Source organism: Diorhabda sublineata, chromosome 8 (genome assembly GCF_026230105.1).
Source record: "Diorhabda sublineata isolate icDioSubl1.1 chromosome 8, icDioSubl1.1, whole genome shotgun sequence".
Taxonomy (NCBI): domain Eukaryota; kingdom Metazoa; phylum Arthropoda; class Insecta; order Coleoptera; family Chrysomelidae; genus Diorhabda; species Diorhabda sublineata.
The window spans coordinates 2,946,324-2,960,518 of record NC_079481.1 but is presented as its reverse complement, the minus strand read 5'-3'; the positions used below and the strand labels follow the sequence as shown (position 1 = coordinate 2,960,518).

Here is a 14,195-nt window from a genome sequence, read left to right as displayed (position 1 = left end):
CTAAAAAACCCGGCTTCGCCCGGGAGTTGATATGAGATGACGTGGTAGAGTCGAAATAAAAAAATAAACTATGACGTAAAAAGTAAAAAAAAAAGTTTATTGAAAACGTTTTCTCATTATTTACAATACTTGTTTATAAACAACATTTTTCATTTTATTGTCCGGAGTATATATACATAAATTTTTTGGATTTCCTACTCTTGAGCTAGCTACATATAGCTGACCGTGAGAGAAGCAGGATTCTTTGAGGTTAATGCCACAATATTTTAAAGTTTGTCCTTGCGCTTTGTTAATTGTAAAACTAAAGGCTAATTTTATTGGAAACTGCAGTCTTTTAAATTGAAATGGCAATTCCGAAGAGATCAGAGGTATTCTAGGTATAAATACTGTCTGTCCTTTGGTCTTTCCAGAAATAAGTTCAGCTTCAATGATATTATTCGATAGCTGTTTTACGATCATTCTAGTTCCATTACATAATTTTGGGGAGTTGAGATTTCTGAGTAGTATGATTGGAGTTTCAATTTTCAGACGAAGGCAGTGTAATGGCATTCCTGGTACTTGTAAAGAGTTTAGAAATTCAGTGGGGAAGTTGACACTTTCTTCAATGGATACCATCGTGTCGATCGATTTATATATTTTCTCTTCACCAGGTATTTTCTTTAGAATATTAAAATTGATATCGTCAACAATATTATTTTTAGTGGCCAAAATTGCTCTTTGAAATAACCACTCTGCATTAGTATAGTTCTGAATAATATTTGGATAAATTTTGTCGATTAGTTCGTCTTCAGTAGTGGCTATATTACAGAAATCACTATTAAGTTCAATGAGGCCGGTCGTTTGGTCAGTTTTATTATAGCAACAAATTAAATTTAAGACTTTATTGAAATTGGAATTTTAAATTTCGCGCCACTACTACACATGCTACAATTGCTCGCAACGCTTTTGGAAATGCAACCCAAACAATCGTTGTCCTGAATGAAGTTCAAATATTCGATAACAGATGGCGCCACTATACTTAATTTCCAAGTTGTAGGGTTGGAAAGTTTCTTATATCTTTAGAAACACGCCCTTTAGATTAAAACGGGAACTTTCTAGCTTCTGTAGCGGTAGCGTATGTAGTAAAGGCGCGAAATTTAAAAACCTAAATTTTTAAATATTTTGAGAACTAATTTGGATAACTAAAATTATGTCGCTTTAACTCCAAAATATACGTTAAATAATCACGTATAAATACACAAAATTTAACAACTTTATTATAGTAACAAATGAAATTTAAGATTTTATTGAAATTGGAATTTTAAATTTCGCGCCACTACTACACATGCTACAATGGCTCGCAACTATAGAGACTATACACTATGACTATTGGAGTTGTCTTGAACGAAGTTCAAATATTCGATAACAGATGGCGCCACTGGACTTAATTTCCAAGTTGAAGGGTCGGAAAGTCCCTTAAAACATGCCCTTTAGATTAAAACGGGAACTTTCTTGTTCCAGGAGGGATAAAGGGCTATCACACCACATAAGTCCCTTTATCGTGTCGGGACTCCTTTTTAAGTTTTATCGGCACGCACATTTTATCGACTTAGTTTTATTATATATATATATATATATATATATATATATATATATATATATATATATATATATATATATATATATATATATATATATATATATATATAGATAAACTAGACATTCGAAAAACCATCATAATCGTGTTCAGGAGGTCTCAAAACATGGGAGAAATGATGTGGCCCCCATTTTTCTTCTAGTCATGCCTACCTGTCTTTGAAAAATTCGACTAAAAACCACTAGCAAGACAACTAAAGTTTGAGTAGTCTTCAACGGAAGCAGCCTTACGAGTTCTGGGCTTAGCTTACTTAAGTCAAGTTTTAAAAAGTATAATGCATTATGAGCTGAATGCTATCATTTACGGATTGACTGGCAGTTGATTTCTAGCTACTATGGTTTTGAATATATTTAGCACTAAAATAGAAAATGAAAATCTGAGATTCTCGCAAATTACTAAACATGATTTTTATATGGACGACCTAGAACCCCAAACAAAAATTTTCAAGCTATTCATTCCAGGTTCAGTCACAAGTGTAGGGCAATATTAATACGGTTAGAATTTTCAAATCAAATTGAAGTTCTCAATTCCTTCAAGATACCTAGATGTATACTGTCTACAACTAGAATTGTCTGGTGCTAACCTCCTTGCACAGTTTATGTTGTCCTAGGAGTCGCACATAACTTATTTGACGGATTCGATCATCGTTCTGGTTCGCTGGGAGGTAAACTGTTTACCTTGAGTCTCTGAAGACGATAACTTGGTTATGGAAGCACGCGTCAGATAGTGTAGTTGTGATTGTTGATGTAAACAGTGGATTCAGTATGAATACCATCAACAGTTCCAGAAATTCAAACTTAACCATTAGGTCCTGATCTGACGCTAACGGTCCCTATTTAAACACTGTTTGTCTGTAAATAAATATTATATTTGCCCAATGTAAATAATGTGATAAATATTATTAAACATTTGTTGTCGAATATGCCTTGCTACTGTGTTCTCTGCAAAAAAGAGCCAATACCTGGAGATAAAAGTAAGTCGGTGTAAGTAATTCGAGAAGTAGTTAGCAAAAATGTTGTTTTGATTTATTGCTGACACATATTTTATGAAGGAACTTACAGTTTTAAGTAAACACAAGCTTTTCGAAAACTTGAATATATTAAATTTTATTGATTAGCAAAAAATAGCTGATGAACATGACTTACGATTTGAAATATAATATAATCGAATGTATCATACGCAATTAAAAAGATTTTATTGAAAAACCGGAAGTGATATTAGTAATATTAGGTTTTTTGTGTAGTTGTACTAATTTATTAATAAAGAATTGATAAATAAAGTGTATATACACGTTTACCATATCCATAATCCCGACAATGTATATAAAGTCATTTTCGAGGCAATTAAAAGATACAATTAATTGGCTCAACAGGCATGGGGGTTGAGGCCAGTTTTGGATTTGAGAAAAGACGATTATAATCAGTGTTGCCAGAGCTAGTACAATTGTACAATTTTAGTACATTTTAGTGTATTTTATACGCTAGTACATTTCTCCTTTTTTCTAATACATTTTCCCTGAGTTCGTTTTCTCCCAATTTCTCCAACTGGGAGCACGTACTATACCAGAGGCGGAATTTTTTTATTCAGATAGAAATTATTATTATTAATAATAATAAATTAACTTATGTTTATACATCTTTCTATAATTTTATTAAATTTGTTTAAAGTTGGTACAATCTAGTACATTTTCTAGTTCAATTTTTACATTCAGCTTTTAAATTGTGGCAACACTGATTCTAATATGCACAAATACACGTGGTGTTACATTAACAGATTAGTTTTATTTTGACAAAATAAATAATGCATAAAACCAACAGAAGATAATGCAATCAATTTCAATTGAAAAATTAGCTGAAACTTATAAAGGTACTGAAAGGTTATAAATTTAGTTTCGAAATTCAAAAATAAGTTCAAACACCCTATCGTAATTTTAATGTTTTTTTTTTTTTCATGATAACATAATTGGGCTCAGTTCAAGATTAGTAACAAATAATTCAACAAACACATTTTCGTTCAAGATAATTCCCTTTGCAGCTCAAATGAATTGAGACCGATATCTGTGTGTGTTCCCTTCTTCATAATGTGCTAATTGTATATCAAACACTTCTTGTGATATTCCAACATTAAAAATCACTACTTGCTTAATTTCAGCTAAATCTAAATTAATGTCATTCTCAATATTTGAAGCAACATCATCATTAACAATCAATTTCTCATTATTTATTGTTAAATTATTGATATCTTCCAAAGTGTCATCATCATTTCAACTGTGTTGTTTTGTTATCACCAAAAAATATTTATTTTCTTATTGAGTATTATTTATTATAGTAATGAAAAATAAATCATTTATTTTGTGATTAAAACAACTATCATATTTTAAATAAAAATTTATTTGTTAATCACAATAAAATGTTTGTAAAAAACTGGCAAACTGTACAAATGAATTATCAAATATACATTTTTTCTCATTTTAATGGCTTTCCTCTTGGGTCACTGGACAGATGTGTAATTAAATAATTTTTCCATGAAAAAAATTGTAAACAAGTTTTAACATTTGAATAGCTTTTCTTTCTTGTGATTTTGTAAATGTATATTCCAATTATGTTTTTGTGAAAAAGTTTTGGAACAAATTTCACATTTGAATGGCTTTTCCCCTGTGTGACAACGCAAATGTCTATTCAAATTATTTTTCTGTGAAAAAGATTTTGAGCAAACTTCACATTTAAATGGCTTTACACCTTTATGGATACATGAATGTATATTGAGATTATTTTTATCAGAAAAATTTTTTGAGCAAACTTCACAATGGAATGGCTTTTCTTTATGATTTTGTAAATGTATATTCCAATTATGTTTTTGCGAAAAAGTTTTCAAACAAATGTCACATTTGAATGGTTTTACTCCAGAGTGACTACGCAAATGTATATTCAAATTGTTCTTCTGTGAAAAAGTTTTCAAACAAATATCGCATTTAAATGGCTTTACTCCATTATGAATATGTAAATGTTTACTGAGGTTATTTTTATAAGAAAAATTTTTCAAACAAATGTCACATTTGAATGGTTTTTCTTTTGTGTGACTACGCATATGCAGATTCAATTGATATTTCCGTGAAAAATTTTTTGAACAAATGTTACATTCATATGGTTTTTCTCCTGTATGAGTCTGTAGATGTTCAATTAAGCTTATTTTCCGTACAAAAGATTTCAAGCAAGTGTCACACTTGAATGGCATTTCATTCTTGTGTCTTCGTAAATGTAAATTCAAATTATATTTCCTAGAAAATTTTCCTAAACAAATCTCACATTTAAATGGTTTTTCTCCTGCGTGAACACGTAAATGTTCATTCAAATAATATTTCTTTAAAAAAGTTTTTGAGCAAATGTCACATTTAAATGGTTTTTCTTCTGTATGAGTAAGTAAATGTTCCTTCAAACATTTTTTTTGTGTGAAACTTTTTGTGCAAATGTAACATTTGAATGGTTTTTCACCTGTGTGACTAAGCAAATGTCCATTCAATACATATTCTCGTGAAAATTTTCTTAAACAAATCTTACATTTATATGGTTTTTCTCCTGTGTGGGTACGCATATGAGAAATTAAATTACCTTTCCATGAAAAAGTTGCCAAGCAAGTGTCACACTTAAATGGTTTTTCTCCAGTGTGAATACGTGAGTGTGATTTCAATTGAGATTTCTGTGGGAAATCTTTCAAACAAATATCACATTTGAATGTATTTTCTCTTGTGTGTCTGCGCAAATGAATATTGAATTGATATTTCCTTGAAAAATTTTTAAAACAAACTTTACATTCATATGGCTTTTCTCCTGTATGAATAGGTAAATGTTCCATCAAATGACTTTTCCTTGTATAAGATTTTGAACAAACATCACATTTAAATGGCTTAACTCCTGAGTGACTAAGCAAATGTCTTTTTAATAGAAAATTATGTGAAAAAGTTTTTAAGCAAATGTCACATTTATATGGCTTTTCTCCTGTGTGAATACACAGATGGTTAATTAAATTAGTTTTCCATGGAAATAATTCCGAGCAACTGTGACACTTCAATATTTTTTCTCCCATATGAATACTTGAGTGTGAGTCTAATTGAGTTTTCTGTGGGAATGTCTTTAAACAAAGATTACATTTGAATGACTTTTCTTTTTTGTGAGCAAGCAAAAAATCCTTTGAATCACTTTTCTTCAATTTCTTACTAACTTCATCCAAATTCAACTCGAAATTATCAGTGAAACTGGTATCTTTCTCCTTTTTCATATCATGTTCAACTATTTCTAATTCATTTTTAACATCTTTATGAAAAGTTCTCGCAATGGCAGAGTTAGTTTCTTGTATTCTTCTGTAACATAGATTTTTCTGGTGCAACCTCCTTTTAGATTGTACTTTCTTTCTATTCATACAATGATTTGTGTAAAAATGACGAATGAATTCTCTTAATTTTGTATATAAATTTCCGCAGTATCTACAGATGATAATCCCAGCAATAATATCTAGATTCAGATGTGTATATTTTTGTAGTCCTGCAACAAAAAATATAGCTGGGTGATTTATAGTTTTAGAGACAAGACATCTTTACATATTACATATTTATTTTGTTTATACACTGTCACTTCATTTTGCTGTCTACAATAAAATGGTTATTTCTAAATGATAACTGGAAGTAAGATACAGCAAAATAACAATATATGTATGATTTGACACAGGTAACAACAGATTCATAAAGAGATTCAATAGAGAATCTTAAATTAATCAAGAAATGTACAACTACATCTCCCTAAATCATGTGAACACAAGTAGTTATAATCAATAATCCTGCCATGTTGGGAGATACTACGAAAAAAGCAAGAAGTCTGGAGATATAGATAAAAAGGATCAAACAAAGAACAATATCCTTGTATGACCATCGACTTCGTATTATTATTATTGAGTATCTACTTTCCTGAAAAAAAAGTTTAAGCACACCACAGTATTATAAAAAAAATCGTGAAGACTTTTTCATAGGTCTTCAATCTCGATTATCACATTATTTTGATCTGTCTGTATTTATTTCATCATTACCATAGAAGATTCAATTTATCTCCTGAATCCTGTTTCAGTTGAGCTGGCCTTCTGACCATTTTATACTACATTCAAGACTGTTGACTAATTTGTTATTTTCTGTGTCAGTCATATAATCTTAACCACCCATTGTGCTTTAATATTCCTATAAGAAAAGCCCCCACCCAAATAAAATTCTCAGAGGCAAAGCTCTTGCAGTGCTGTTTATCATATAGCAAATGTTTTTTTATTTTAATGTTATAACTATTAACTGTTTTTATATTTAAAATATTCATTTTCATTTGATACCTTTTATTGTACCATTATAATATTCACAATTTGGCTCTGCCAATTACAAATAAATTTTTTATATAAGCTGAAATCACAAAATAGCTAAAAATTCAATTGAATAAAACCTGTATTTAAAAAGCCAATGTATTCAAACCATTTTCAATGAAACTCCAAAGACCGAAGATACTTGGCATATGAAACTACTGGAATAAACTCACCTTTTGCTTTATGTCGTCTACCAGAATATTTGAATTTGTTTCGTATATTGGTTATATTAACCTTATGAGTGCTAATATTCTTTGTTGTGGGCACAATTGCAACTATAGATTCTTCATGTATTTCAGCTTTATTTAGTTCGTCAAGTAATTCTTCTTTAATTATATCAATATCATTCACATTTTTAAAAGCAATTTCAGCGAAATCATCACTTAATTCTTGTTTAATATTCATACTCCAACAAACATCATTTTGAATATCCATATCTTCTTTGACAACTTGTTGCCACACACTCATTCTATCTGGATTATATCATATTAATAACTAAAAAAAATGTTGTTTGAACATACTAACTAAATACAAAGCTTAAAATCTAGTGAAATGAAAGTATGGTTAATTGCTTCTTCCTTTTCGATATCATCATAGGTTTGTTATTGGTAGCTGCACTGAACTGACCAATGCAGGCCAGTTCATGAGTGTATAGAATTAATTCGATCGGATACAAAAAACGATATAGTGCAGAGAGCAATGGAGCATTTGTTGATTGTTGTATTTGAGGTTATTTGATGTGATTCGAATTAGTCGAGTGTAAAAGTGTCGTGACATCAAAAGCCACGTCTTGGATTTATCGAGGTCCAAAGTGTTGTTTGTGTTTGGAACGAAAATATATTATCAATAACCATTTACGAACGATGAAAGTGTTCTTATAATAGCACAATCAGACAATTTACCAAAAGTAGATGCATTAATAAGGACTGCAAATTTTACATGTAATCAAGATTTTACATTGACTGAGGTTAAAGGATTAAAATATTCAAAATAACAAGTGTTTAATGTTAATAGAAATAATCCAAGTTATCACCGATTGGTACTTGCATGAAATTAAAATAGAAGCGGAGGATACTTGAAGTGTAACGTTATTCTAAACACTGATATAATCACTTGATGGAATTTTACAGTAAGCTTAGCAAAGTAAAAAGCATTATTCAATGCTTTTAAGTAGAGCCAATATTTTGAGCGTTTTCAATGAATATTGCATGTGTAGAAGCTGCACCACATGCTTTAGAACAAAATGACTGTTCATTGTGGCATGGGCACTGTAAAATTCTAGGCGGCTCCTTAACGGAGAACATGTTGGGGATTAGTAAATTGAGGAATACAGAGGCTATGAAAAGGGGAAGACACTGTCAAATATTGAAATAGAGAAAGTAAAAAAATAGATAAAAGTTAAATTCTACTAATCCTATCATATATGCTTTCCCAGATCGTGAAAGAGGCATATATACTATTGAAATAAAATGTCCTGCAACAGAAAAAACTATAAGTCAATACATTGCTCAACCAAAGAGTGGCTCCCAAAAATACGACAAAGGTGTAACTAAAGATGCATTTTTTTCCAATAAAGCAAATACCCTCTTTAGTGTTACCCATAGTAATTACGAAACAAATAAAAAAATTACTTTAATAGAGGTGCATTGTGACAAGCAACGTGTGAAAATTTTTTGGAAAAATACAAAATGTTTTGTGTTCAAGAGATATTTACAAAATTAAATAAACAATAAATTATATTTTACTCCAATAAAACAAATATAAAATTCATTTATTTTATAAACATATTTTAATTAATTGGACGTGATTTATTTATATAACAAAATAATACAGTTATGAAACCAACCAAGAAACCAATATCAGTGTCTTCAGAGATGCTTGAGTAGCATTAGAATCATAGGTCGCCTACCTATCAGAAGTGGACTGCATTTGAATAAACTACTAGGGCGAATAACTAAGTAGCGACACCACTTGCACAGCTTTGTCAAAGTTTATTCTGTCTGCATTAACACATGTATCAATTTATGAAGAAATGTTTCATAATCTCATATTGTACATAATTTTCTGTTTATTCCTCGACCTAAAATAAATTCACCAGTTAGTATTGTCCAGATAGAAAAATAAAAGGTGTACCTTAAGAAATCTACCTATGTATGGTTCCTTAAATGAAAATTTTATTACTTTTGTTAATCAGTTTAGTTTGCCATTGAGAAATAGCAATACTTACATTAAAATGATCTTCACAACAATGCAAACGTGATTTTGAAGATGCTTCATCTCCTCTCATAACCTTACACCATTGCATTCTTATTTTCGCATGTCTTGGAACTTGAAAAAACACTTAATCGGGTGTCCTTCTAATAGATTTTTTATATTCTGGTACAATACAAACACTTAAAACAGTATTTTCATTTTTTTCGTGGTTTTTATCGATATTATAACCTAAAATGTGTATAAAGTAATTGTCACACTTGAAGTTAATAAATACTGGACGTGGCAATTGTCGTCTTCCAAAGCCTGCGGAAAATTGCGGCGTTGATAACAAGCAAAATTTATCCGATACTCTAAAAATTATTTTGACTTTTTTTGACAGAATATATTTATTTTACAGAGTTACAGCTATGTAAAAAAATACATGTATATTCCCTATTGTCTCTTCTTCTCGCCTTTCCTGTCTTTCTACACTATACAGAAGATTAAGAAGAAGCATTTGCTCTTCATTAAGATCCATTTTCACTGTACTGTAACTATTTAAAGTCTTATAATAAATAAAAAAATAAACCATTATACTTTCACTGCTGCGAGAGGTAGACTTAATTTATTACAATACTGCAACCAATTGCTTCACTTCTAAGCTGAGAATTTTTTTCTAACAAATGTTATCTTTATATGGCTTTTCTCCTGTGTGGATAAGCACATAGTTAATTTATTTTGCCATGGAAAAGAGTGTCACATTTGAACTGTTTTCTCCAGTGTAAATATGTGAGTGTGAATTCAATTGAGACTTTTCAAACAAATGTCACATTTGAATGTATTTTCATTTGTGTAACTACGCAAATGAATATTCAATTGATTTTTCCTTGTGAAATTCTTTAAACAAATATTACATTCATATGGTTTTCCTCCTATGTGGATGCACAGATGTGTAATTAAACTAATTTTCCGTGCAAGATTTCAAACAAATGTCGCATTTGAATGGTTATTCTCCAGTGTGGCAACGTAAATGTACATTTAATAAATTTTTCCTCGAATATTTTTTAAAACAAATGTCACATTTATATGGTTTTTCTCCTGTGTGAATACGCATATGGTTATTTAAATTAGATTTCCATGAAAAAGATTCCAAGCAAGTGTCGCATTTGAATGGCTTTTCTCCGGTGTGACAACGTAAATGTTCCTTCAAATTACTTTTCTGTGTAAAACTTTTTGAGCAAACGTCACATTTAAATGGCTTTAGACCTGTGTGACTAAGCAAATGCACATTTAATAAATTTTTCCGTGAATACTTTTTTAAGCAAATGTCACATTTGAATGGTTTTTCTCCTGTGTGGATACGCATATGGTTATTTAAATTAGATTTCCATGAAAAAGATTCCAGGCAAATGTCGCATTTGAATGGTTTTTCTCCACTGTGACAACGTAAATGTTCCTTCAAATTACTTTTCTGTGTAAAACTTTTTGAGCAAACGTCACATTTGAAAGGCTTTAGTCCTGTGTGACTAAGCAAGTGCACATTTAATAAATGTTTCCATGAAAATTTTTTTAAACAAATGTCACATTTGAATGGCTTTTCTCCTGTGTGGATACGCATATGGTTATTTAAATTAGATTTCCATGAAAAAGATTCCAAGCAGGTGTCGCATTTGAATGGTTTTTCTCCAGTGTGGCAACGCAAATGTTCATTCAAATTACTTTTATGTGTAAAACTTTTTGTGCAAATGTCACATTTGAATGGCTTCAGTACTTTGTGAGTAAGCAAATGCACATTTAATAAATGTTTCCCTGAATATTTTTTTAAGCAAATGTTACACTTATATGTTTTATCTCTTGGGTGGATACACACATGATTAATTAAATTAGTTTTCCACGGATAAGATTCCAAGCAACTGTGACACTTCAATGTTTTTTCACCTATGTGACTATGTGAGTGTGAATTCAATTGAGTTTTTTTTTGGAAAGTCTTGAAACAAATATTACATTTAAATAGCTTTTCTTTTGTATGAGCAAGCAAACGTCCTTCGCTTTTCTCCAATTTCTCACTATCATCTAAGCTCAACTTGAAATTATCAGTGAAACTGGTGTCTTTCTCCTCTTTCAAATCATGTTCAACTATTTCAATTTCATTTTTAACATCTTCATCAAGAGTTCTCGCAATGGCAGAGTTAGTTACTTGCATTCTTCTATAACATAGATTTTTCTGGTGCAACTCCATTTTACAGTGTGATTTTTTCTTATTTACATAATGATTTGTATAGAAATGGCAAACAAATTCTCTCAATTCTATGAATAAATTTCCGCATAATTTACAGATTATAATCCCAACAATATAATCTGAATTTAGGTGTTGTCCATTTTTAATAAGTCCTGCAACATAAAATATAACAGGGTTATTGAAATTTCCATAATTTGTCTACAGAATAAAAAATCTTAGATATGAACATTTTATTTTATTACATATACATTTTTATTTTATGAGAATACACTTCTGACTTTTAATTCGAAACAATATAAATCAAAATATCAGTTACATTAGTTTACGAACATACTATGAGTAGTAGAGTAGTGCAATGGACCTTTATAATTTTTTACTACTATTATATTTATTATTATCTTTATATATTTCATTTCATTAAAATAATTATTAATCTAGTTATTAAATTTTACATATTTATCATTCGGCCCCTTAATTATTACATATTATTTTGTTTATACAAAAGTATTGGGTCAATTTATTTTTGTTTAAGTATTGATTTCTCTATTATTTTCTCTAGAAAAGTCGTTTGTTGTAAATAAAGTATTTTTTAAAAAAGTTAAAAGTGTCTCAAAGAACATTTCTATGTGTTCAGTTGACACAGACTAAAATGAATTCATACAGAGATTCAATATAGAGACTTAAATTTATAGACATGTTTGATTAACTTTTCCTGAATCATATGAACACAAGTTAATATAATGAATAATCCTGCAATGTGAAGGGATACTAAGAAAATTGGAAGAAGACATCACACTGATGATACAGAGTGGAAGGCTCTTTCCAGTAAATCCTCACTTTATTTTGATTTGTCTTTATTTCATTGTTACCAAAATAAGATACAATTTATCTCCTGATTCCTGTTCCAGTTTAGTCGGCCTTCTGAAAATTTTTTACTACATTCAAAATTGCTGTACTCATTTCTTTTTTTTTTTTCTTCTTCTCTATTATTCATATAATCTTGACTATACATTGTGATTAAATCTACTGATAAGAAAAGCTCTAACGCAATTCAAATTCCCAGGGGCAAGGTATAATTCTAATCCTTCCATAAATGTGTACTACACAATTTTGTTGAAATGAAACTTAATCCTACAGCAAATTTTTCTTATTTTAATGTAATAACTACTAACTGTTTTTATGTTTAAGTTATTCATTTTTAATTGATACCTTCCATTATACCACTAAAATATTTACAATTTTGCTATAAACCATTCCAAATCAATTTTCATTAGATATGCTGAAATCACAAGTAGATAGCTGGAACTTCAATTGGATCAAACCTGTATATAAACAGCCTGTTGAGAATTGATCAATTGACAGCTGACTCAAACCCAACCCAACCTTGACCCTATCCAACTTCACACTATACTTTTGTTTTATATAGAGTCAAAGTTGGTAGTTATGTATTCTAATGTATTCTGATTTTAATAAAAATTAGTAGGCAATAAGTACCTTTTGACAGTTTCATGTAATAGTGACACAAGCGAAAAGAAAGGCGAAAGAAAAACGTGCTCCGAAATTGTTATTTGAACGCACTTTGAAATCCTGTTCAATAAATCGAACATTGATCAAGATTGGACTCAATTTATTTGCAACTACAAACCCAAAACCCACTGTAAATTAACAACACAGCCTGATATTCAAAATGACTATGAAATATCTTTTCTAAGATTCCAGAGAAATACTCATCTTATTAGCAAAAACAAATGTATATATTTACTTTCCAATTAATGTGTATTTGAACCAAAATCAATTTTGAAATGTATTATGCATATCAACTAAACACTTGATAGAATTCTTGTAACCTTGGTAGGTCAGTTAGAAAATTTATAAAGTTGCTGAAAATATTAGTAAGAAATTACTTTTGGTTCTAATAATATAGATCATTTTTAGTATATGTCTTCTAATTATTCCAAAATAATAAGTTCCTAATACAAGGTACACGTATCAAGACAAAAATAAGATGCCATTTGTATAAAATATCAATCAATATCAATTACTTGCAATTTTTATAAAAATACTGCTCACCTTTTGCTTTATTTCGTATTCCAGAGTATTTAAATTGGTTTCGAATGTTGGGTATATTAACCTTAAGAGAGCTAACTCTCTTTGTTTTGGGTACAATTGAAACTATAGATTCTCCACATATTTCAGCTTCGTTTAATTCGTCATGTAATTCTTGTTTAATTATATCAATATTAGTCTTCATATTTTGAAAAGCGGCTTCATCAACATCGTCACTAAATTCTTGTTTAATATCCATATTACAAAAAACATCATTTTGAATGTCGATTTCGTCTTTGATAACTTGTTGCTCCACATCCATTGTGTTTGGATTATATGAAATTAATAATAGATTATTGTTATTTGAACGAATAATCGATGTTAATTAAAATCTAGTGAAATAAACACTAAGATTATATCTAAGATTATGGATTATATACTCGAATAAACGTAGGAATAGATTCTTCTTCTTTTTAGAAATAATAACAGGCCTGTTCAAATAACTGACACTTGAAAACGAATATGGCTGATGGAGGACACATATATCTAACTATTGTTTCATCTCACCATCTCATTTGAACAAAAAGTTTTTGACTATGCCATTTGGTACGGTGATAAGTGTGAAAGTAGATCTGATACTGTCAGTTTTTTTTCTATTATTTCTATTCAGATGAAACTGAATATTTTTTA

The 14,195-nt window shown here is 29.7% G+C and overlaps 2 protein-coding genes across 4 annotated transcripts; both read right to left on the bottom strand.

Annotated features, from left to right (window-relative positions):
• Window positions 1-4,008: 4,008 nt before the first annotated feature.
• On the bottom strand, window positions 4,009-9,471 carry LOC130447985 (zinc finger protein 260-like). Of its 3 annotated transcripts, XM_056785087.1 has the most exons (4): window positions 9,255-9,471; window positions 9,161-9,187; window positions 7,201-9,107; window positions 4,009-6,174 (listed from the first exon to the last, which is right to left on the bottom strand). In XM_056785087.1, exons 3-4 carry the CDS (start codon window positions 7,493-7,495, stop codon window positions 4,184-4,186), a joined length of 2,286 nt encoding a protein of 761 aa, XP_056641065.1. In that variant the 5' UTR covers window positions 7,496-9,107; window positions 9,161-9,187; window positions 9,255-9,471; the 3' UTR covers window positions 4,009-4,183. The 3 variants fall into 3 exon arrangements, with proteins under 3 accessions (XP_056641065.1, XP_056641064.1, XP_056641063.1); XM_056785086.1 differs by lacking the exon at window positions 9,161-9,187; XM_056785085.1 differs by having other exon boundaries at window positions 7,201-9,471.
• Window positions 9,472-9,608: 137 nt separating this feature from the next.
• LOC130447986 (zinc finger protein OZF-like) lies at window positions 9,609-13,987 on the bottom strand. Its single transcript, XM_056785088.1, has 2 exons — window positions 13,530-13,987; window positions 9,609-11,611 (listed from the first exon to the last, which is right to left on the bottom strand). Exons 1-2 carry the CDS (start codon window positions 13,825-13,827, stop codon window positions 10,227-10,229), a joined length of 1,683 nt encoding a protein of 560 aa, XP_056641066.1. The 5' UTR covers window positions 13,828-13,987; the 3' UTR covers window positions 9,609-10,226.
• Window positions 13,988-14,195: the final 208 nt, after the last annotated feature.